At 36.0% G+C, this 24,107-nt stretch overlaps 2 protein-coding genes across 4 annotated transcripts in view; one reads left to right on the top strand and one right to left on the bottom strand.

The window, feature by feature from the left end:
* Positions 1-7,946, top strand: part of Mns1 (meiosis specific nuclear structural 1) — a 63,094-nt gene extending 55,148 nt beyond the window's left edge. The window contains exon 11 of the mRNA XM_046461545.2: positions 7,791-7,946. The gene's annotated coding sequence lies outside the window, so the exon portion shown is untranslated. The remainder of the gene's footprint in view (positions 1-7,790) is intronic.
* Positions 1-24,107, bottom strand: part of Tex9 (testis expressed 9) — a 50,958-nt gene that overhangs the window by 18,681 nt on the left and 8,170 nt on the right. Inside the window, exons 5-10 of one of the 3 annotated variants that reach the window (XM_046461546.2) lie at positions 18,872-18,920; positions 17,981-18,063; positions 16,453-16,625; positions 13,767-13,849; positions 13,178-13,351; positions 5,009-5,143 (exon numbers count right to left, since the gene is read on the bottom strand). In XM_046461546.2, the coding sequence (XP_046317502.1) occupies positions 5,009-5,143; positions 13,178-13,351; positions 13,767-13,849; positions 16,453-16,625; positions 17,981-18,063; positions 18,872-18,920 (697 nt within the window). The remainder of the gene's footprint in view (positions 1-5,008; positions 5,144-13,177; positions 13,352-13,766; positions 13,850-16,452; positions 16,626-17,980; positions 18,064-18,871; positions 18,921-24,107) is intronic. The other 2 variants (XM_046461547.2, XM_046461550.2) reach the window with 2 other exon arrangements.

Here is a 24,107-nt window from a genome sequence, read left to right as displayed (position 1 = left end):
GCATCTTCATTATAATGTGTCTAGGTGTGGATCTCTTATGATTTTGCACATTCGGCGTCCTGTAGGCTTCTAGGATTTGGGATTCTGTCTCATTCTTCAAGTCTGGGAAGTTTTCTTGTATTATTTCATTGAATAGACTTCTCATTCCTTTGGTTTGGAGCTCTGTACCTTCCTGTATCCCAATGACTCTTAAGTTTGGTCTCTTAATGTTATCCCATATTTCTTGGATGTTCTGCTCATGGTTTCTTAACAGTCTTGCTGAGCTGTCTATGTTCTTTTCCAGTTGAAATACTTTGTCTTCATTGTCTGATGTTCTATCTTCTAAGTGTTCTACTCTGTTGGTAGTATTCTCCATTGAGTTTTTAAGTTGGTTTATTGCTTCCTGCATTTCTAGGATTTCTGATTGCTTGTTTTTTATAACCTCTATCTCCCTGTATAGTTGATCCTTTGCTTCCTGGATTTGTTTGCGTAATTCGTTGTCGAAGTGATCTTTCATTGTCTGATTTTGCTGTTTAATGTCTTCCTTGATACTCCAGATCATCTGAAGCATGTATATCCTGAATTCTTTATCTGACATTCCATCTGCTGCAGCTGTTACCTCTTCTAAAGTTGTGTTGACCTGCATTGCTTGTGGTCCTTTCTTTCCTTGTCTTTTCATACTGCTTGCGTATCTTTCCTGCAGGTGCGGGCGGCGGCTCTGCTCTCTCCTTATTCCAATTGGGGTGTCGTGGCTACCCCGCCGGCAGGTCACTGGGCCTGTTCTGGGAGCTGGTGGCGGCTCTGTTCTGCCCCTACTCCAATTGGGGTGACGTGTCTGTCGTACCAGCAGGCCACTGGGCCTGTCCTGCTGGTCGGTCGCAGATCTGCCCACCTTTCGGGCACGAGTGGAGGCTCTGCTTTGCCCCTACTCCAATTGGGGTGTCGTGACTACCCCGCCTGCAGGATGCTGGGTCTGTTCCTGGCAAGGGAGGCGACTCTGCTCTGTCACTACTCCAATTAGGGTGGTGTTTGTACCCCGCCGGCAGGCTCCTGGGCCTGATCCGCCGGTCTGTTGTAGGTCTGCCTACCTTGAAGGCGCGGGCGGCGGATCTGCCCTGCCCCTCCTACCACGCCTGCGGACCCCTGGGCCTGATCTGCAGGTTGATCACTGGTCTGCTCACCCTGCGGGCACGGGTGGCGGTTCCGCTCCACCCCCACTCCAATTGGGGTCACGTGACCACCACACCGGCAGGGCCTGATCCGGGCGTGGGATAAGGATCTGCTCTGCCCCTACTCGAGTTGGGGTGACGTGTGTACCACACTGGCAGGCCACTGGGCCTGACCCGCCAGGCTGTCACAGGTCTGTTTACCTTGCAAGCGCGAAGGGCGGCTCTGCCCTGCCCCTCCTACCACGCCCATGTACTACTGGGTCGTGGGTCTGCCCACCTGGCGGGTGTGGGTGGCGGCTCCGCTCCGCCCCCTCTCCAATTGGGGTCACGCGGTCACCACGCTGGCGAGCCGCTGGGCCTGCTCCGGGGGCTGGCGGCGGCCCGGCTCCTTCCCTCTGGCTCGAGGACAAATTGAGGAGACTCGGGTGACTGAGCCTCACCCCCCTTACCAGGAGACCAACTGCTTATGTCACCGCTGGTATTGATGAAGATCTCTCCTCCACCGCTTTCTGCTGACATCAGATCTCTGCCATGTTGGTATCCTATGCGAATGGCAGCATTTCGTTCCCCTTGCCAGGCAACCCAAGCAATGGGTGAGTCCTGACCTGCCCTCAGCAGGACCCGGACCGAGACACAGTTTCCGCGGGCTCCTAGCCCCGGTCCAGGGAAGTTCCGGGAGCCGGAACTCGGCCGCTCCGTGCTCGGTGTAAGCTCCTATAAGTGTAGGCTCCAAGAAGCAGCCCCCGCGGGCTCAGTTCCGGGAGCCGGAATTCGGCCGCTTAGTGTTTGGTGTATGCTCTGGTAGTAGCAGGGTCCAAGAAGCAGCCTCCGCGGGCTCCGCAGCCCTGAGCCAGGGCGGTTCCGGGACGGTTCCGGGAGCCGGAACTCGGCCGCTCTGTGCTCGGTGTAAGCTCCTATAAGTGTAAGCTCCAAGAAGCAGTCCCCGCGGGCTCAGTTCCGGGAGCTGGAATTCGGCTTCTTGGTGTTTCGTGTTTGCTCTGATATTAGCAGGGTCCAAGAAGCAGCCTCCGCAGGCTCCGCAGCCCGGAGCCAGGGCGGTTCCGGGACGGTTCCGGGAGCCGGGACTCGGCCGCCCCGCGCTCCGTGTTCACTCCGATAAGATCAGATTTTAAGAAGCCCCCAGGCGCTGAACCCTAGCAATCTGTCTGCAAGCCGCAGGCGAATTGCAGCCTGAAATTACCTGTTCTATGGCTGAATGAGCTGCGGTCAGTCAAAAACAGGTGTGGTGACGTCAGTTTACCAACATGGTGGCTGCTGGCCTCCTCTGTGGTCTGACCGGTGTGGAGAACCGAGATGGACCGCTTCCTTCCCCGTCTCGAACCCAGAATTCAGCCCTGAGTGCGGTGCTTGCGCGGCTGGCAGAAACTGCAGCACTGTAACCCTGCGTCTCTATCCCAGCGCGCGTTGCAGACTCTAGCCGCGGGGCGATTTGCTGAATAAGCAGTTTTACCCTCCGTGCGACAAACCTCTCGCGTTTGAGTCCCCGTAGCCGATCCTCGTGCGATGGAAATCCTTCCTCCAGGTTCCGGCGCACCCCACTATTGCTGGAAATTCCTAACAAGATATCCTTTAGCCGTCCTGACTTGTCATACTCCCACACAGTGAAGCAGCACACGGGGGTAATGCACTCCCCTCGCCGCCATCTTCCTACAGTCAGAAGTTTATATGTTGAATGCATCCAAGTTGTTTTTATAGTGTTGATGGTTTTAGAATGAGCTATTCACATAACAAGTCTTCATCACCTGAATTTTCAAGACGGCCAGATACAATGAGGAGAGCCATCTGCTGGAAACCAATTTTTCTTTCTACTTTTCTACTGTGTGCTAATATAAAGATCAAATCTGCAACCAGAATTGCAAATCCTGAATCACTCATGGTTACTCTTCCTTTTATTGTCTTCAAAATCCTTTTAAAATGCAAATTGGAAATATTCTAATATGCTAATTATTAAGTCCATAGTGATGACTTAATTTGCTCATCTGATAACTTCTATTAATAAATCTTAGTTATCATACCGTCATTAATGGCCCATGAATATGAAAATAGTTTGATCAAAATAGGATAAACAATCTCACAGATGATATTGTTAAAACTGTAGTCACTGTCATGTATTTGCCTCTGTTATACATGTTGGAGGACTAATCAAGGCCAGTTCCAGTCTATTCCTATTGTTACTAATATAATCCAAAATGTATTATCTGCATATGAAATGAAGGTGGTTCCTAATTTCATCATATGTCATTGTTAAATTATAAAATATTGTTCTAAGGGAAGAGATTCCAATGGAATATCAACTTTTGTCCTTTCAGGTTGACACAGAACAAAAAAATAATAGCCAGTATTTTTTTTTGGGGGGGGGGGGATGCTTAAATGTGATTTTTAAGTTATTTTATTTCTTTTATTTTTTTTTATTGGTTGTTCAAAACATTACAAAGCTCTTGACATATCATATTTCATACATTAGATTCAAGTGGGTTATGAACTCCCATTTTTACCCCAAATACAGATTGCACAATCACATCGGTTACACATCCACATTTTTACATAATGCCATATTAGTAACTGTTGTATTCTGCTACCTTTCCTATCCTCTACTATCCCCACCCCCATCTTCTCTCTCTACCCCATCTACTGTAATTCATTTCTCCTTGTTTTTTTCCCATTCCCCTCACAACCTCTTATATGTAATGTTGTGTAACAATGAGGGTCTCCTTCCATTTCCATGCAATTTCCCTTTTCTCTCCCTTTCCGTCCCACCTCATGTCTCTGTTTAATGTTAATCTTTTCCTCCTGCTCTTCCTCCCTACTCTGTTCTTAGTTGCTCTCATTATATCAAAGAAGACATTTGGCATTTGTTTTTTAGGGATTGGCTAGCTTCACTTAGCATAATCTGCTCTAATGCCATCCATTTCCCTGCAAATTCCATGATTTTGTCATTTTTTAGTGCAGAGTAATACTCCATTGTGTATAAATGCCACATTTTTTTTATCCATTCATCTATTGAAGGGCATCTGGGTTGGTTCCACAGTCTAGCTATTGTGAATTGTGCTGCTATGAACATCGATGTGGCAGTATCCCTGTAGTACGTTCTTTTAAGGTCTTCAGGGAATAGTCCGAGAAGGGCAATAGCTACAGAATGTACAGATGTCTTCATATACATCAATACTTGAACCTTCATTAATTTAACAGCTAGTTAAGGCATTGAATGTTAATCCTATGTCAAGCATTGGCTAGATCTTGGAGATGGGATCTTTCTAATAGCTCCGTGATAGTAGTTACTGAACTATGGTTTCAGAACCAGCAGCAGTATCACCTGGGAACCTCTTTAAAGTTCCAAATTCTCAGGCCTCACCCTAGACCTACTGAGTCAGAAACTCCAAGGCTGAGGCCAAGCAATCTGTGTTTTAACAAACTCTTCAGGTGATCCTGATACATGCTCAAGATTGAGAGCTACTGCCAAGTTATTGAGAGCTACTGCCAAGTTAAACAGCCCCTTGCTTTCTATACTAGAAAATTGAGGCTCAGAAAAGAATATAACCAACATGAGATATGAAACACACATTTTTTCCCCACTCCTTATCCGGAGCTCAGAAAAGTGTCTGGCATATAATATGGGCACCCATAAAGATCTTTTGGATAAAGAAGTGAATTAATCCTCTAAAGAACTGTGGTATCATCCAATTAGGTAACAGCCCTAGCATATAATCCTAACTTGCTGAAAAAGAAAAATGTTGATTATAACATCAAGAATTGTAAGTCTAAAACTATTATTTTTGATGCTTGCATAAGAGGAAGTTACCAAAAGTGATCACTACCAAAACTATTTAATCTTTCCATACCTTGTTGTTTTGTCTTAATTTACTTAACTCCAGTTTATACTTTTCTGCTTCTTCTAGGGCTCTATTCAAGCGGACTTCTGTGGTGCTTTGGGTAGAGGCAGCCTGTTTTTGTAGTCGTCTTTTATTTTCTAATTCCTGCATAGTAAAAAAGATAATTTCCCTTTTTATTTTTTCCATTTTTTCATTCCCCAAATTTCCCTGCAAATTCCTGCTGCCCCCCTCCACCTACCCCACTCCCACCCCCTCACAACCACAGCTAGTAGATGGGCACTAAGTATTAGAGTTCTCAGGGAATTCTTGCCTCAAACTGGTATTAGAAAAATATATCCTAAAAATGTAATTGTGAACTAAATTCTTACTTTGTTTGGAATTTTCTCCCTTTATTGACCTACAACATTATAACACAGTCCCTATTTTTTATAAGCAACCTTTTATAACTATAGTAGTTCTTTCAGAAGCCTCCCAAAAGGCCAATGTAAGACATACACTCTCACACAAACACTGTTTTTGTGTAGAACTGGCAAAATGTGTCATTTAAGAAAATTTGCCAAATGCAAAACATTCTGTATTAGTCCTACAGGAAAATCTCAATCTTGAGCAGAAACAATAATTTATGAATGATGGTTTTCCATGTCCTGGATTAGACTTATATTTCTGCAAATAACCTAGGATATTCCATTGCATACAGTCAATAGGCCAACATGAAGAACATAAAGAAACATGAACATACTGGTAACTTCAAACTCCACCAGAACCTGGCCCCTATCAACAAGCCTCATCTCTCACAGATGTTACCTTCAGTAAAATCAGCAGTACTTGGATTACTCCCAAACAGCCATATGTTTCCTGCCTCTGATCCTGATCCCTTAACCTAGTCATTAAGACTCAGAGTTGTTCATTAGGACTTTCCCTCCTCCAGGAAACCTCCTATCTCTAACCCTCACTATCCACCCAGGTTGCATTGGTTGCCTTTCCTTAGAGCCTCTAGGACTTCTTAATACACACTTATTACGCACCTGCTACATGGCACAAAACTGTCCATTTGCTTTATTTCGTTCACTCCTTTATAAACTAGTTCCTTGAGGACAGAAACTGTCTTAATTTATTTCCAGCACTTCAGTGGCATATAAAAGGGACTAATGACATCTTTGAACTTATAAATACTTAACCCACTCTTTTTGTAGCCCCTTCAACATAAGGCCTAGTCTAAACCCTTACTGAAAGCAGAGACCCAATAAATACTGTAGAACTGAAATGATACAATAAAAACATAGTCTGTATTCTTTCATGATTTTTTTCTTCTGGATATATCGCTATATCATGTTTGAATACTGATCTCCTTGGCTTTGAGTAATTAAGGGGGAAAACAAAACAACACATGCTGTTTTTATGTAGGTTTCTAAACAAATCAAACTGTGTGTGGATACCATCTGCTGTCACAGTCTTCTTCACAGCTTTGTGGGTGGCAGCTACACTAAAAACTCATATGATTTATTTCATTGTTCACATGGAAAAGGCAAAGAAGTTCATTAGCTGCAAAGTCCACAGTTCTTGCTACCTAATTTCAGCCTTCTCTCACAGACCAGGGGAACCTCCTTCCTGCTGGTGACTTTGGAACCTACTTTGCAGAAAAATGAAAAACATCCTTCATTACATGATGTTTCCCCACCAATTCTTTAACCGATACTGTCCCCTTCTGGGGAGACGTGAAGAAGAAAAAGGATAAAGGACAGTCAGGAGAATAGTAAAGCAGGAAATAATTTTTTTCTACATACATAAAGCCACTAAAGAAAGGAAAACGTAATTGAAAACATTTCTGTGTTCAGTCATACTCTAGTATCATTTACTAAGTACAGACAAGATACTACTGGCATCCTAAAAATAGACAAAATTAATCTGTTACTCTCCAAAAAGCAGTTTATATACTGCTGAACAAAAGTTTTATTAAAAATCCCAAGTTTTGAATTTCATGTTTTAAAGAAAACAAAGCTAGATAGTGGGCTGGGGTTGTGGCTCAAAGGTAGAGTGCTTGCCTAGCATGCATGAGGCATTGGATTTGACCCTCAGCACCACATAAAAATAAATAGAGGTATTGTGTCCACCTATAACTAAAAAAATAAATATTTTAAAAATCTAGATAGTAGAAAGAAAATAAAATTTAGCTTTAAAACCCAATGCTAGGAGCTTCAAGAGGAAATAATTTACCACCCTCTCATAATTCTTATATCACTCATAAAAGACAGTGGGAACAAGAGAGAGGTGCATGTATCAGCCACAGCACAATGCAGTAAACGCTGGGAAAGTGACAAAAGTTCCACAGTAATTTAGGTGAGAAAAATCAGATAAGGATAAATAACTGATCGGATCAAGTTTCAGAAACAAATGATGAAGGTAGAATAAGAATAGACTTGGAATGAAAATCCTGGCAGCTGTGGAAGATGTAGCAATGATGTAGGGTGGGAGGAGATGTGAGATCTAAACAGGTTTTAAATAAATAAAGAGAGAGAGAGAGAGAGATCATATGGCTTGTTTGTATATTCATGAAAAAGAATCCAATAAATTTTAATTTTTCAAGACAAAGGCAGGATAATGGCAAGATGCAAAATCCTTGAGTAGGAGGGTATGGGATCCACATACAATTAAAGGATCAGCTTTAAACAGAAGAGGTAGTAATCCATTATAACAGGGAGTACAATATATGGGTATAGAAGCAAAGAGGCTGGTAGATTTCATGATAAGATGATGAAGTTATCTTTTGATTTTTATTTTCTTAATAAAATAGAGGGCAAAGTCATGAACTCAGAGGCTGGAAAGGATGTTGGAAAGTTGAAGAAAGAAGACCAACCATTAATAACCATCTCTGAAAGGGGGAAAAATGTATTAGAAAATGCAATATGCTTGAGATTTAAATAAATAAATTTAATGTAGGATTAATTAAAAATAAGACAAATCATCAATATCAAGAATGAAAGGGGTCATTATTGTAGGTCATATTATTATAAATTATATTATAAATAAAGGAATATTATAAACAAATTTGTCAATATGTTTTATTACTTAGATGAAATGGACAAGTTTCTTGAAAAATAAAGATTACCAAAGCTGATTCAAAAAGTAATATGAAGGTAGAATAGACATATGCATTAAATAAATTGAACTGGTAACTACAATACTTCCAAAAAGAAAACTCCACATGGTTTTACCTACAAATTTTATCTTATGAATTATATCAAACACATAGGTCACTCTAACAAAACAGAGTCCAGAAATAGACCCACAAGTATATGCAGTCAATGCATTTTCTACACAGGTGACATGGTAACCAAAGGGGGACAAATTGAAAAAAAAATTAAACATTGACCTTAACCCTCATACCATAAAATTAATTTGAAAGATAGGACATTATGTAATTTTTATTTTACATTATACACACAAACGTGTGCACACACACTCAAAAATTGTAGGAGAAAATCCTCATGACCTTAAGGGTGGACAGAGCTTTCTGGAGAGAATTTTTTAAAAAATGAGAAAATGTATGAAATGCATCAAAATTTAAAACTGCTGTCTTTGGAAACATACTGTTAGGAAAATTCAAGTCAAGTCAGACTAGGACATTTTATTCACAATACATACACTTCTAACCAAGGGATTATATATAAAGAGGCATAAGGAACTCCTACAACCCAGTGTTTTTCAAACAGGAAAAATGGTTTCAACAGATACATAACAAGAAAAATATGAATAACCAATAAGCATATGAAAAGATGTTAAACATTAACAGAAAGGAAATAAAAAACTGCAAGGACAAACTACTTCACCTTTAGTAGAGCTAAAATTATTAAGACTGAAAATATCAAGTGTTGATGAGGAGACAGAGGAACTGAACTCTCATACTGTTAGTGGGAATGCAAAATTCAATTATCACTTTGGAAAACTATTTGACAGTTTCTTTAAAAATTTAATATGTAATTTCTATAAGACTCAGAACATTTATCCAACATTCTGATGCTGGATATGAATTCACAAAATATGAATCTACACAAAATACTTGCATATGGAAATCCAATGGCTTTATTTTTAATAAACTGGAAAAAAATTTTAATGCCCACATAAGCTAGTGAACATATAAACAAAATATGGCATATCTTCAAATAAATACTACTCAGCAATACAAAGAAATGAACCACAAAACATGTTATAATACTGATGTATTTAAAAAACATTAAGAACAAAAATAGCCAGATACAAAAACTGCATGTTTATGATTCCATCTATATGAAATTTTAGAACAGAGAAAACAAAATTGTAGTGAAAGAATGCAGATCTTTGGTTGCCTGGGGCCCTGGTTAGAAATTGGAAGTTTCTAAGTTTCTATGGGGAAGCGGTACAAAGGACATTTGAAGGAGAGTGACAAATTTTCTTTTTCTTGATTGTGATGGTTACAAGGATATGTTAATTCATCAAAACTCATTGACCAGGTGCACTGGCCCTTTCCTGGGAGGCTGAGGCAAAAGGATTACAAGTTTGGGGCCAGTCTCAACAACTTAGCAAGACTCTATCTCAAAAAATAAAAAGAACTGGGGATGTAGCTCACTGGTAAAGCGCCCCCTAGGTTCAATTCCCAGTGCAAAGAATAAAATAACTTCATTGAACTGTATTTTTTAAAGTCTTATTGTATTTAATTCATTCCCCAATAAAGTTAATTTTTAAAAAAGATCAATAACAGAAAAAGTCTAATGCTTTTTGTTTTTATAATTTAGAAAATAATCCATCTGTCACTATCAGCTGCTAAAATAACTTAATACACAATTTAAAAAATAGTTGATCTCATTTGTGGGGAGAATTTAGACTTTGGAATCAGACAAAACAGTTTGAATTCTGTTTGCTTAACCACTCGGACTCAGTTCCCCTACTATGTAACATTAAAAAAATTGTTCTTCTTTTTCCTCAAAGGAAAGGGTATAAGCAATGCTGCCTTTAAGAATATTTATTTGATAGAGTCCAGGATATAACGGATGACAAAGAGAGAATGGACATAAAATGACCTATTAAGAGGGTTCAAAAATAATGTAGTAATTGCTTGAACCAAGTGGTGACAAGAAACTGAAAAAGATGCATGAAGACATTTAGAAGAAATAATGCATAGGATAGGATATGAGAGCAAAGAACAAATATGTAACCAAAGTTTCAATATTATTTGAGACTAAAATAGTGATAAGGCTAGTACTTGGGTGTGTGGTGACAAATGATAAATGGCAAATTAAAACACAGTATAGCTGGGCACAGTGTCACATGCCTGTAATCCCAGTAACAGGAGGCTAAGGCAGGAGGATCATAAGTTTGAGACCAGCCTGGGCAACTTAGTGACCCTTTCTAAAAAGGGTTGGAGATGTAGCTCATTGTAAAGTGCCTCTGGGTTCCATTCCCAGTACTGAAAAATAAATAAAAAGATAGATTAAAAAATGGCTCAGGGTATGTCTTGGTGGTAGAGTACTTGCCTAGCACACATAAGGCCCTGGGTTCAATGTCCTATACTATCAAAAAAAACAAGTTGATCTCTCAGTCACAGTTTTTTTTTTAGACTAATCATCTATATTTCTTAAACTGACAGAAGTAAAATATGAACTTTACATTTTCTAATAACTACTTTGAGGAGAGGAGGTTAAAAAGAAAAAGGCAAAATTAATTTTATAATGTATTTCACTTAACCACGTATATCTAAAATATTATTTCAACATGTAACCAATATAAAAAAATAAGCTTGAATACATTCTACTATCATGTGTAACTAATAAGAATAAAAAAAAAGATTGAGATATTTTTAAATTATTCATTCTTCTTTTATAATAAGTCTTTAAAATCTGATGCTTATTTTATACTATAGCACACCACAATTTAGACTAGCTATGAATATTAAATGGCTGTCTTTTTTTAATATTTATTTTTTAGTTGTAGTTGAACATAATACTTAAATATTTTATGTATTTATTTTTATGTGGTGCTTAGGATTGAACCCAGGGCCTTGTACATGCTAGGCGAGCACTCTACCGCTAAGCCACAATCCCAGCCCATAAATGGTTATCTTATTGGACAGTACAGACTTAAACTATTAGATACTATCATCAATTTTCATTACTAAATATGTGGGTAAACTGTGGTACATCCATTCACCATTTACACTACTCAGCAATGAAAGGAATGGGCAACATGGATAAATTTCAAATGCTTTATGGTAAGTGGAAAAAATAAGACTCAAAGGATATAGTTTGTGTGATTCTACTTACATGATATATACTGGAAAAGGCCAAACTATCAGTGATTTTCCAGGGCTGGGATTAGGGGAAGGACTCGACTAAATTCCCAAGGAATTTTGGGGGTAATGGAATTGTTCTATGTCATTGATTATGGTAATGATTAAACAACTGTGTGCATTTACCAAAACTCACAAAACTGTATACTAAAAAACAAATTTACTGTATATAAACTATGCCTAAATAAATCTGATACTAAAATTATTACCAAAGATGTCAATTATACCAAAATAAAATGCCTAAAAATAGGCTCTCATACAAATATACTAAAGAGAATCATAATAATGTAGTAATGAAGGAGGCATATTTTCTTACTAAAAACTCAGTACATGCTATATTATTATTTTTATTGTCATTAAGTTTTACAAAGTAATCCTATATAGTATTGTTGAATTTTTATTATCACAATGGTAAATTAATAGAAAAAAATTAAATAGGAGTTCATTTAAAATATATTCTTTCCTTAGATATGACACTACAAGTCTAAACAACCAAAATATTAGATAAAATTTCATGCTTTAAAAGATACCTTAAGGAACGTAAAAGACAACCCACAGGGGCTGGGGCTTTAGCTCAGTGGTAAAGCGCTTGCCTCACATGTGTGAGGAACTGGGTTTGATCCTCAGCACCACATGAAAATAAATAAAGATACTGTGTGTTCATCTACAACTAAATAAATATTTTAAAAAATACATAGAGAGTAGTAGCAACATTATTTTAAAAAAAGACAACCCACATACTTAGAGAAATATGTGCCTATTATATATCTGATAAGGGACTTACTGCTCTGTATAGACTTACAGCTATATATATCCTATTAAAGAATTGTTATTACCAATAATAAAAAATCCAGTTTTAAAAATGGGCAAACAATGTGAACAGCCATTTCTCCCAAAGAAGAGATACAAAGAGAAAATAAGCACATAAAAAGTAGCGAAATGCAAAAACATAATAAGGTAACTACTTCACACCAGAAGAATAGTTACAATAAAAAATATACTGTAACAGGTTTTGGTGAGAATGTGAAGAAACTGGACCCCTCCTTCCACCTGTTGGTGGGATATAAAATAGTGTAGCCAGTTTAGGAAACTAAATAGTTCCTCAAAACATTAAACATAATGTCACTAGATAACTCAGCAATTTCACTACTAGGTATTTAGCCAAAAGAAGTGAAAACATATCATCACATAAACCTTGTACATGAATGTTCATAGCAGCATTATTCAAAATAATCCGAATGTCTAAATAATGAGCGAGTTACAGCTATATGATGGAATATTACTGGCCAACAAAAAGGAATGAAATACTGATTGATGTTACAACATGGATCAACCTTAAAAACAAGTCAGTATTAAAAAGCACATATTATATAAGTCCAAGTATATGAAATTTCTAGAATAGACAACTCTATTGAGACAGAAAATAGATTAGTGGTTGCCTAGGGCTCAAAGCATTTGGGGAAAGAGAGGTCAGGTATGGTAACCAAAGGGTACAAAAATATATTTTTTTTTTAGGTTATAAAAATGGCCTAAATTGACTGCGGTTGTAGTTGTGTAATTCTATGAATATACTAAGCTACTGAATTATGTTCTTTACAGGGCTGGAGTTGTAGCTCAGTAGTTGAGCACTTGCCTTGCAAGTGTGAGGCACTGAGTTCAATCCTAGCATCACATAAAAACAAAGGCATTGAGTCAATCTACAACTAAAAAAAAATTAAATGGATGAAATATATAGTATTTAGGTTGTTTTTGGTAAATACTAATAACTGACTAACCCAAAGTGGTGTTTATACAAATGTTACTTTAATAGTTTTAATGTATCTTTGGCATTAAGTTAGGAAAAATAGCAAAATCATTACCCTTTCTATTAAAGTCAACTGTTGTTCTAATCCATCACATTTTTCATTTGCTTCTTCAAAAAGATTTTTATATTTTTCTATTTGGGAATGTTGCATATTAATTGTTCGTTGCTGTCTCACACAATCTTCTTCAAGGTTTTTTACTTGAGACTTTAAATCCTGCAATTCATCTTCCTAGTTACAAAATTAGAGATAGTGTGACAAAATGCACATGAGTTCATATCCAAACAAAGCAGAAAACAAAAGAGGAACTTCAGAATATGATCTTTGATGAGATATTTATACCCATTTAATGAAGAAAAAAGTATATTCTATTTTCATCTTATAAAATGCAAGTCAGATAGCTTATTTGTGTTTAACAGCTTACCTTGTAAGTCTGAAAAAGAATTCTAATTTGTACACTTTTAAAACTTCTTTTGCTTTGTGATAATTCAACATCTTGGAATAAAGTTCTGTATTTATATATAATTTTTAATTCGAAATGTAACTGAATAATAGCTAAAAATAAAGCCATTAAAATATAATTGAAACTGCCCCCAAATGTCTTCGAATTTTAGAGCATTTCTTTTCAGAAGTTTTAAAATCTTACCTTTTTATTGCATTCACAAACAACATTATCCAATTCCTCCTGCATAACATGGAGTTTGGCTTTTAGAAATCTGATCTGTGCCTCTGTGGATTTAAATGATTGCACTTACTGTCTTTTGCTGAATTAATATAACAGCAGTTTTAAGACATACTGCTACTTTAAGAGGGAAAAAATGCTCAAAATAGCTCAAAACAGGTAGATCCCTGTTAAGGGACACTAAAGTCATTAAATACTCCAAAGGCAAAGATGAATGAGAAATCCTCTCAACAGAAAGGAACGACAGGGAACTATTCACATCTCATTAGAACTGAGTTTAGAAGGAGGAAGAAAAATCTCTCCAGAGGATCTAAACTGCTCCTAGACTCCCATAAGTTTGCAGACTGAACTTATACTCAATAAGGTGGTCCACAATAAACAGAATTTACAGAGGTCTCCGGACAGTAATGTCCCAAAGTGACTGACAGAAACAAACATAAATCCTCTCTAGCAAAAGTCAGCTTTAAATCTTTTAAAGTAGCCTGTGCTCCCAAACTACTTTTTAATCTTTTACTTCAATACATAACCCAGCCATTCTAAGCAATCATCTAGAGTAAGGGAAAATTCTTCCACTTAGGTCAAAGATACTAAAAAAGGAAGATACTGAGAGTGGCAGGATAATTCAGCAATAAGAAAAAAGTGGCATTTAAGATAAAGGTCATTTGTCCTAGTTCTCTGAGTATGGGAGCAGGAACATTGTGGGCATGGGCGACTGTCTGCCCATGGTCTGGCCATCACTTCCTTGAAAGCATCTTAAGACAGACTGATGTCATATATAACTAAAAAGAAATAAAAAAATTAAATTTGTGGTTAAAAAAAAAAAGAGAGAGACTGAAGGGCAACTGACTTATGATTTCACTTACCTTCCCTACCACAATTACCCCTGAAAAGTTTGATTAGACCAATAAATTTAATAATTAGACCAATAAATTTAATAAATTTAATTTAATAAATTTAATAATTAGACCAAGAAATTTAATAAATTTAATTTAATAAATAAATAAATTTAATAAATATCTCCACTATGACTGACCAGTTTGCAGTTCAATATAATTACACATACAAACTTGTAATTTTCCAAAGAATCAAGATAATATTATGATTATATAACAAAACTGCTAAATTTCAAATGACAGGAGGGCTAAGTGTGTGCCTGAAGTCACGACTAATTGTACTTATTATAGTTCAGCATTAACTGTTCATACATACTCATTTGTCTTATTTATTGTTTCAATAACATAGTTGGCTCCCCTTATGTTATTTAACAACTTTAGAGCCACTCCAACAGCTGGAGACTAAACAATATGCTACTGAATGAACAATGGGTTGCAGAAGACATAAAGGAGGAGATTAAAAAATTCTTAGAGGTAAATGAGAACATAGACATAACATATGGAAATCTCTGGGACACTATGAAAGCAGTACTAAGAGGAAAGTTCATTGCACGGAGTTCATTCCTTAAAAAAGAAAAAGTCAACAAATAAATGACCTCACATTACATCTCAAAGCCTTAGAAAAAGAAGAACACATCAACAGCAAAAGCAGTAAAAGGCAAGAAATAATTAAAATTAGAGATGAAATTAAAACAAAAGAAACAATTGAAAAAATTGACAAAACAAAAAGTCGGTTCTTTGAAAATATAAATAAAATTGACAGACCCTTAGCTACGCTAACGAAGAGAGAAAACTCAAATTACCAGCATACGTGATGAAAAAGGTGATATCACAACAGACACTACAGAAAAACAGAGGATAATTAGAAACTATTTTGAAAACTTATACTCCAATAAAATAGAAGACATTGAAGGCATCGACAAATTTCTTAAGTCATAGGATGTGCCCGAATTGAACCAAGAAGATATACATAATTTAAACAGACCATTACTGGTATTATAATGCTTTTAGATGATCTAAACATAGTATTATTCTTACAGTGGTATTCAAAGGATGAATTAATAAAGAAAATTATATTAGAAAACTGATTATTGTACCTGATGATACATTGCTAATTCATTTATCCTCTGCATATATTGATTTAACAAGCAATAAATAAACTATAACAATAAATGAAAAGCAGAGAAACTTTCTTAATGTTTTAGTCATGAGCTATGCAACACTTTCAGTTGAAAAGTGCTCAATAAACCCAAAACAATACTATAATCATTTTTACTTTTCATAATAGAAAATATTGAACATATACAGAAGTAGAAAGATAAGTTCATGAAATTATTACAAATGTCAACCCATTTTCAACATTTATGGACTCACAGTCAATGTTATTTCATCTATAATTCCACTCATTCCTCCCATCACCACATCCCATTAGATTGTCCTGAAACAAATCCAAGGCATCACAATAAATAGTTTAAATGCACGAAATGTTCCCCAAAATCATGTTTTGTTTTTTTCATACCAGGGATTGAACCCAGGATGCTTCAACACTGGGCCACATCCCCAACCCTTGTTTATTTTTTTATTTTGAAACAGGGTCCTAATTGTTTAGGGCCTTACTAAGTTGCTAAGGCTGGCCTTAAAACTTGCAATCCCCCTAAACTACTAGAATTACAGACATAGGCCACTGCGCCTGGCCCAAATCATTTTTTTCTAAGTAATTGTGATATGAAGGAAAAAAATGACAAAAGAAAATCTACCTGTTCCAATGTCTTTACTCACACCGGAGAAAATGTCATCATCTTCAGGTAAGCCCTCTTCCTCCAGTTGCCCTTCAATTTTGCTAATGGTTTTCGAAAGAGAAAAGTCTGAGAAATCCTCTGGAATGGCAACATCATCAGCAATTTGTATATCCGAGTATTTCAATTTAACACTAAAATATAAAAAATATATATGTATGCATGTAGATAAAATGTGCATGTGTGTGTGGGATGTGTGGAGGTTTGTGTATATAAAGATAGAAATGCAGAAATGAGATATGGTCTTGCCCAAATAACAGATCAAAATTATTACAAATGTCAAATTCATGATGCAATCTATGATTGAGACTTTCAAGGACTATATAAGACTTTTGATCTTTATAAAGCACACAAGCTAAGAGATGGCTTTACGAAGATAGTTGGTCTAGACGTTGCCTCCAAACAAATGAACATAAAAACTAAGTACTGAACTTGGCCACCTATATCAAATTCAGCCTGTGGCTTTTAATTTTACATGCTGCTGGAGAAGTAGTATAAAAATTGGCATTGCCTGGCTATAATTCTACCAGCAAAGAACAATACCTCTTGAGAAAAAATTATAGAATGAACAGTATTGGCTTGATCATCTCAACTTTTTTTCTCCCACCTACAGAATCACATTGTAACCAGAATCAAAGTTTATCAAAAAGCTGGATTTTTTGTTTATTTCATGAAGTTGAAGAATAACTATGAAATAAATGGCCTTTACAAAGGCACTGAGTCAGGGGCAAGGCCGAACACACAAACACATCATCAAGTCCATGGTTCCAAAAGGCATCGGAATCCTGCCTAGAAAAACAATCCTTTCTTTAAAAAAAAAAACAACAAAAAAGTATATGTAAAATCTAAAAACAAGTTAACCTTTTCCAGTGATATAACATATGCTGAATATGTTCTTTTCTTCAGTATTTTTATATCTCTCTTCTTATCCCTTTCACTTTAATTTTTCTTTCTTTTTAATAAAACTGAAAAAGTTATTTAAGCAATTAAAAGACAAGAATCAAAGAGTTTGCCCGAATTCTAATATGATTGTCAGTTTGGGTAACAGATATATAAATATCATAACTTGCTAAAAATTAGATTGGTTGTTACAATCCAACCTCTTCCTTTTCTACAAAGTTTCCTATCCTAGACAGCCTTTGGGGTACCTTTTTATGCTCCTAAGGATCATCTTGCATTCATTTCACCAAAACCAACAGAAGGTAAATTATAACGTACTACAGTCTTAGAGAATGCCAAGTCATTCTTATCTAAACATACATAATAATGTATGGCATTCTGTTAAACACTCAAAAAATGTTTCTCTTCAGATCATATAAATATTTTCCCTTTTACAAAGTATTCATTAATTGCCACAAAACATTTGTGTAGAAAATGTTTTCAAATTACCAAATATGAATAAGATACATGTAGTTGTAACTTTATATATTTTGGGTATATATTCTATAAAACTAATAAAGAATGTAATACTTTTAAAATTGCACTATACCTTGAATTTGTTTTAATTCCTTTATTTGCAGAGTGCAGTTTGTTTTGAACTTTGTTTACAGAACCAATATTTTTGGTTTTTGGCTAAATGAAAAGAATTGAAATTATTGATTAGTCTAATCATTTGCCAGGGAAAGCAATTTTTTTAACACATTGAATTGCTATTTTGCTACAAAAACATGCTAGCTATTTTCATGAAATTAATTCAATTGTATTTTCAAGAATCCCACAATTATGTACCTGGAAAAGACTCTATATTATCTGGACCAAAGATTCAGCAATAAAATGAGTCCCAAAGATTCAAGGATATTTAGCATAGTTAGTGGAATATTATATCTGGATGCTTTGTCTCAAGAAATTTAGTTTTCACTAATGAATTATTCTTTACATAGGCCTTCCCTGGCCTTCAAGTAAGTATGCAGTTCCCTTGGCCCAGATATTCATGGTAGGGAACTTGTAGATCCCAAGATACCCAGTACCTGGAAGAGTGATCTCTACACTGCAGATATTTAAATGAATGAATAAACCATTAAAATCACCTTCTTTGTATACGAGTATCTTTCTCTTTCAGGTTTTCTATTAGATTACGCTTCAGAGAGAAAACTGAAAAGCCTCAGGTTACAAACTCATTCCACTTGGAATTTCCACTGTCCTCCAAATTGTTCAATGAAATTAGAGGCAAAATGATTCATTTCATAAGCAACACTTCATGAATGCATCCCTTCTGAGTATCAAGGTTCATACTCTACCTCCTCCAAGTTATACCCCTTTTCTGTATGTTTAAGTATGTTAAGTATATTCTATTTCTATCAAGTTTTAGGCCTTCTCTGTATGTTTAAAAACCTAAATTCTACAGAATGTAATTGCATTCACAGAAAGTTTGATTTCATACCTTACTTTCTGAATGTAGATGAACTATTTCTTCAGACGATAATAGACCTCTACACAAAAGCAAATATTACACATTAATAATAGATGATACTAATCTGAGACAATGAAATTCAACATAAATTATATTTGAAAGGAAAATACACAACTATTGCTATAATTCTAGTTATCTACATGTTAATTTATTTTTAACAAATTATATAGAATTATATTTCTATATTTGATTTTATTTATTATATCTTTAGAACTATGTTCTGCTTTAATTCTAGTTATCCACATATTAATTTATTTTGAATATCATTAGAAAAAAAGTGCTTTTTTGCTCCATCATATAGGTGCTGGCACCAACTTCCTTAACAAGAGCCCCAAAGTGAAAGAAATAAAACCAAGAATCAATAGGTGAGATGCCATTAAACTAAAAATGTTTTGTACAGCCAAGGAAATGATTAAGAGCATGAAGAGAGAACCTACAGAATGGGAGTAAATCTTGACTAGCTACCCCTCCAATTAATAGGGGATTAATATCCAGAATTTACAAACAATTCAAAAAACTTAAACCTAAATAAATAAACAAATAACCCAATCAATAAATGGGCAAGAGAACCAAACAGAAATTTCTCAATAGAAGCAGCACAAAAGGCCAATAAATAAGTGGAAAAAAAATGTTTAACATCTCTAGCCATCAGGGAAATGCAAATCAAAACTATACTAAGATTTCTTCTCACTCCAATCAGAAAGTCAAAGAGCAAGAATGTGAACAACAATGAATGCTGATGAGGTTGTGGGGGGAAAGGAACACTTGCACATTTTTGGTGGGACTGCAGACTAGTACAACCACTCTGAAAAGCAGTAGAGAGATTCCTCAAACAACAATAGGGATGGGACCAACATAAGACCCTACTATCCCACTCCTGGGTATTTTACCAAAAGATCTAAAATCGGCATACTACAGCAACACAGCCACATCAGTATTTATAGTAGCACAGTTCATAATGGCTAAATTATGGAATCAACCCAGATGTCCATCAATAGATGAATAGATTAAGAAACTGTGGTGTATATATGTGATTAAGTTCTACCCAGCCATTAAAAAGAATGAAATTATTTGCTGGTTAAGGGATGGAAATGGAGAATATCATGCTAGATGAAATTAGTCAAACTCGGAAATTCAAAGTTGAATATTCTTATATGCAGAAGCTAGAGTAAAATAAAGGAATGGGGGAGGGAAGGATAAGATTACATAAAGAACCAATCAAATACAAATTACTAGAAGAGTGAAAGAAGTCTAATAGAGGAAGGAGAAAGGGAGAGGGGAGGGAGATCAGCAAGGAAAAGTGGAGGATGGTGAATCAAAACTGATTTGCATGCATGTGTGAGTTTGTCGGGATGAACCCAACTACTACATATAACCACAAAGCTCTACTTTATTTAAAAAAGGAAGAAGGAGAAGGAGAATGAGAAGAAGAAGGTGCTTTGGTTACATAATTCACCTTTGAGAAGATACATTATAATACCAATATTTGTATAGATAAAGGTAGCCCAAATTTTAAAGGATAGAAATCCTAAGGAGTCATTATTGGCTACACAGAGGGATTATTCATTTTACAAAATGATACATACGCACAGAGCTCCCCCTGACCCCCAAACCCAGTATTGGGTACTGAACCTAGAGGCACTCTGCCACTGAGCTATATCCCCAGTCCTTTTGGGAGACAAGGTCTTGCTAAATTGCAGTGGCTGGACTTGAACTTGTGATCCTCCTGCCTCAGCCTCTCAAGTCACTGGGATTACAGGAGTGTGCCCTCACAGTGGGCACCACAGGGTTTTTTGGTTTGGTTTGGTGGGCACATTCAATGTTATTCTTCTAATGCATTTAAATATTGATCAGTGTCTTTTTACTCATTACACTGTGAGAGAGCAGGAATCACATCTCCCTTTTTTTAGAGGGGTACCAGGGATTGAACTCTTAGGCACTTAAGCACTGAGCCACATCCCCAGCCCTATTTTATATTTTATTAGATTCAGGACCTCACTGAGTTGCTTAGAACCTTGCTTTTGCTGAGGCCGGCTTTGAACTCATGATCCTCCTGCCTCAGCCTCTCACGCCGCTGGGATTACAGGTGTGTGCCACAATGCCCGGGGGAGATCTCCCTTTTCCACTACTCAATGACTAGTACTTGGCACAGTAACTCACTTATAAGTTCTTATATTGGCACTAAAATATACTTTGAATGAGTTAATACATTCAAAATGTAATTCATTTTTATGCACATTTTATTTTGGGTTTTAAACTATGTTTATGGTTTAAAACAAAGTGTTTATGGTGGCCCACAAACTACAATCTACAGGCTGAAATAATCCATACCCATTCATTACATGTTGTCTATGCCATCTTCCTTGTACAATAGCAAAATTGAATAGTTCAACAGAGACTGTATGACTCACAAATCCAGAAATATTTACTATTTAGCCTATTACAGAGAAAGTTCACCTACCCTTCAATTGTCTAGAGCATCCACACTAATACCTCTGAAAACATACAACAGTATTATCATTGCTATGAAATAAATTCCATCATATTACCTTAGAACTCCTTGCCATAAAAAGAGACATAAAATTACTTTCCATCAGAGGCCACTACTGAGCTGGTCATGCATAGATTTTTTTTCAATATTAAACACAAAATATATTTAGATAATATTGAATATGACCTTTTAACTACTTACTAAAAATACCTTAGGGGAAAAAAGTTTACAAAATGTCTTAAAATTACAGAGAATAAAGATTCCCAAATATGACATGAAAATACTTTCAATTACACAAATTTTGACTGTCCTCTTTAATCACTCTAATTTGGAATTGCTTACAATTTCTTCAGTACCTTTTCTGCACCTTCATTACACCCTAACCCCTCCCGGCTGCCCCAAACACATACACATACCTATTGGCCAAATGATATGTTTATGTTTTATGTTTCCCTCAGGATTCAGTGATATTACTTTGTTTGTATATTTCCATGGAAAATGAACTACAATAGTATTCTGCTTACTTTTGTACATTTTTCCATAAAAGGTTTCTTCATAATGTGATTGAAATTATTTGTGTTGTAAATTTTACTTCCAGCAAACTGGTGGATATGTATATTTACTTTATGAAAAATTAAATCCTGATTTCCTACCTTATTTTCTGCAAGAGTAATCCTAGGTATTGAAGAACTGTTATACATTGTTTGATTATAATTTTTAGGTGGGTTATTATTGTTTTGACATGAAAATGGATGGTCTCTTTATTTATCTCCCATTTTTCAATGATTCCCAACTAATCAAGTGCCATTTTTTACATGGTAAAAGTCATCTGTTCAAACAGTAGTATTAAGGAAAAAAATCCATCTGGTAAACAGGCATTTTTATCACTTTGCACTTAAGGAAAACTTGGTAAAAGAAAAATCAACAGATTCATTTTCATGCTTGTGCAGTCTTTCACTTCCTTCAACACAAACTAGGAAGTCATCTGTTGTTACCATCATTTCAATCTTTTAGTGGATAAAGGCCAAATTTGTAACCCAAATTTTGGAATTTTAAAAACCTTTAAATATGTTTTTTCATAAGGTATCACAGATCATTACATATAAGAATAAATGATTTCAAGTTACATTTACATACATATGCTTGTATCAAGTAATATAAAATATATTCATTGATTTACCAAAAAAAAAATTACAAAAGCAACACATAAGATATTAAATTCTTGGGAACAGGGTCAGTTCTGTTTTTTCACTACTGTACTACTGGTATGCAGATATGACACTAACAGTGTTCAAACATTTTTTTTCAGATGAAGATACAATTTACACATGATTACATATATCCATCTTGGGTATACAGTTCAATAGACTTTAACCAACCTATATAGTTACATAACCATCACAGCCACAAAGATGGAGAATATTTCCATCATCCCAAAAAGGTCCCATGTGCCCCTTGGTAGTTAGTCTCATTAAGCCCCAGCCAACCACTAATCTGTTTTATATCCCTATAGTTTTGCCTTTTCCAGAATACCAAATATAGTCATGATCCCTGTTATAGTTTAGATGTGACATGTCCCCTAAAAGCTCATATGTAAGACAGTGAAAGAACATTTAAGGTGAAATGATTGTTAAGACAAATTTTAACCTAATCAGTGCATTAATCCCCTGATAGGGATTAACTGAGTGGTAACTATAGGTAGATAGGGCATGGCTGGAGGAGGTAGGTATTGCAGGCATGCCTTTGGGGTATATATTTGAGATCTGGGGAGTGGAATATCTCCGCTTTCTGATCATCATATGAGCCACTTTCCACCATAATGTTCTGCCTCATCTCCAATATGGAGGAATGGGACTAGGGACTAAGCTGTCTAGGGACTAAGCCCCCAAATAAACTTTTCCTCCTCTAAAATTGTTCTTACCAGATCTTTTAGTCAGAGCAGTGGAAAAAGATGACTAAAGCAAACCCCTTCAGGATGTTTTGGTCAATAATGGACTGAAAACACAATGGCATTCCCACAGGATTATAATGAAGCTGAAAAATTCCTATTGCTTATTGAAGTCATACTCTGAGATTTACAGTAATGAAATTACCTCTGTATTCCTGCCATTAAATAATGTATGACTATAAATGGAAACAGATTCTATATGTTTTTGAGTCTGGTATCTTTCACTTAACAACCATATCATTGTATCAGTAGTTCATTTCTGTTTATTTTAGTTAAGTAGCATTCTAGCACATGGATGTACCAAATTTGTTTATCCATTCACCACGTGATGGATATTTGTTTCATTTTGGGCAATTATGAATAAAGCTGCTCTTAAAATTCGCATGCAGGTTGTTTCTTGGATTTATGTATTCTGTTCTCTAGAGTAAATATTTAGAAGACAAGTGCTGGGTATTGTACCTAGGGCCTTCTACCACTGAGCTGTATCCCCAGCCCTTTAAAAAAAAAATTATATTTTCAGACAAGGGCTCCTTAAGTTGGCCAGGCTGCCCTCAAACTTGCAATCCTCCTGCCTCAACCTCCAAACAGCTGAGATCATAGAAGTAGATCACAATGCTCTGCTTATCTTATAATTTTCCTGTTAAATTTAGTCATAAATATTTTATGGTTCTCTTAATTTCTTGGCACATAAAAAGTTCATATGAAATTCAAGAGAAAAATTTTGATATACATTATCTTTACTAATTTATTTTTTTTTTTACCTCATC

This window comes from Marmota monax, unplaced genomic scaffold (genome assembly GCF_021218885.2).
Source record: "Marmota monax isolate L192 unplaced genomic scaffold, Marmota_monax_Labrador192_F-V1.1 WCK01_AAM20220418_F8-fsc00001, whole genome shotgun sequence".
NCBI lineage: Eukaryota > Metazoa > Chordata > Mammalia > Rodentia > Sciuridae > Marmota > Marmota monax.
Note: the sequence above shows the minus strand (reverse complement) of the source record. Positions and strands in the feature narration are given on the sequence as shown.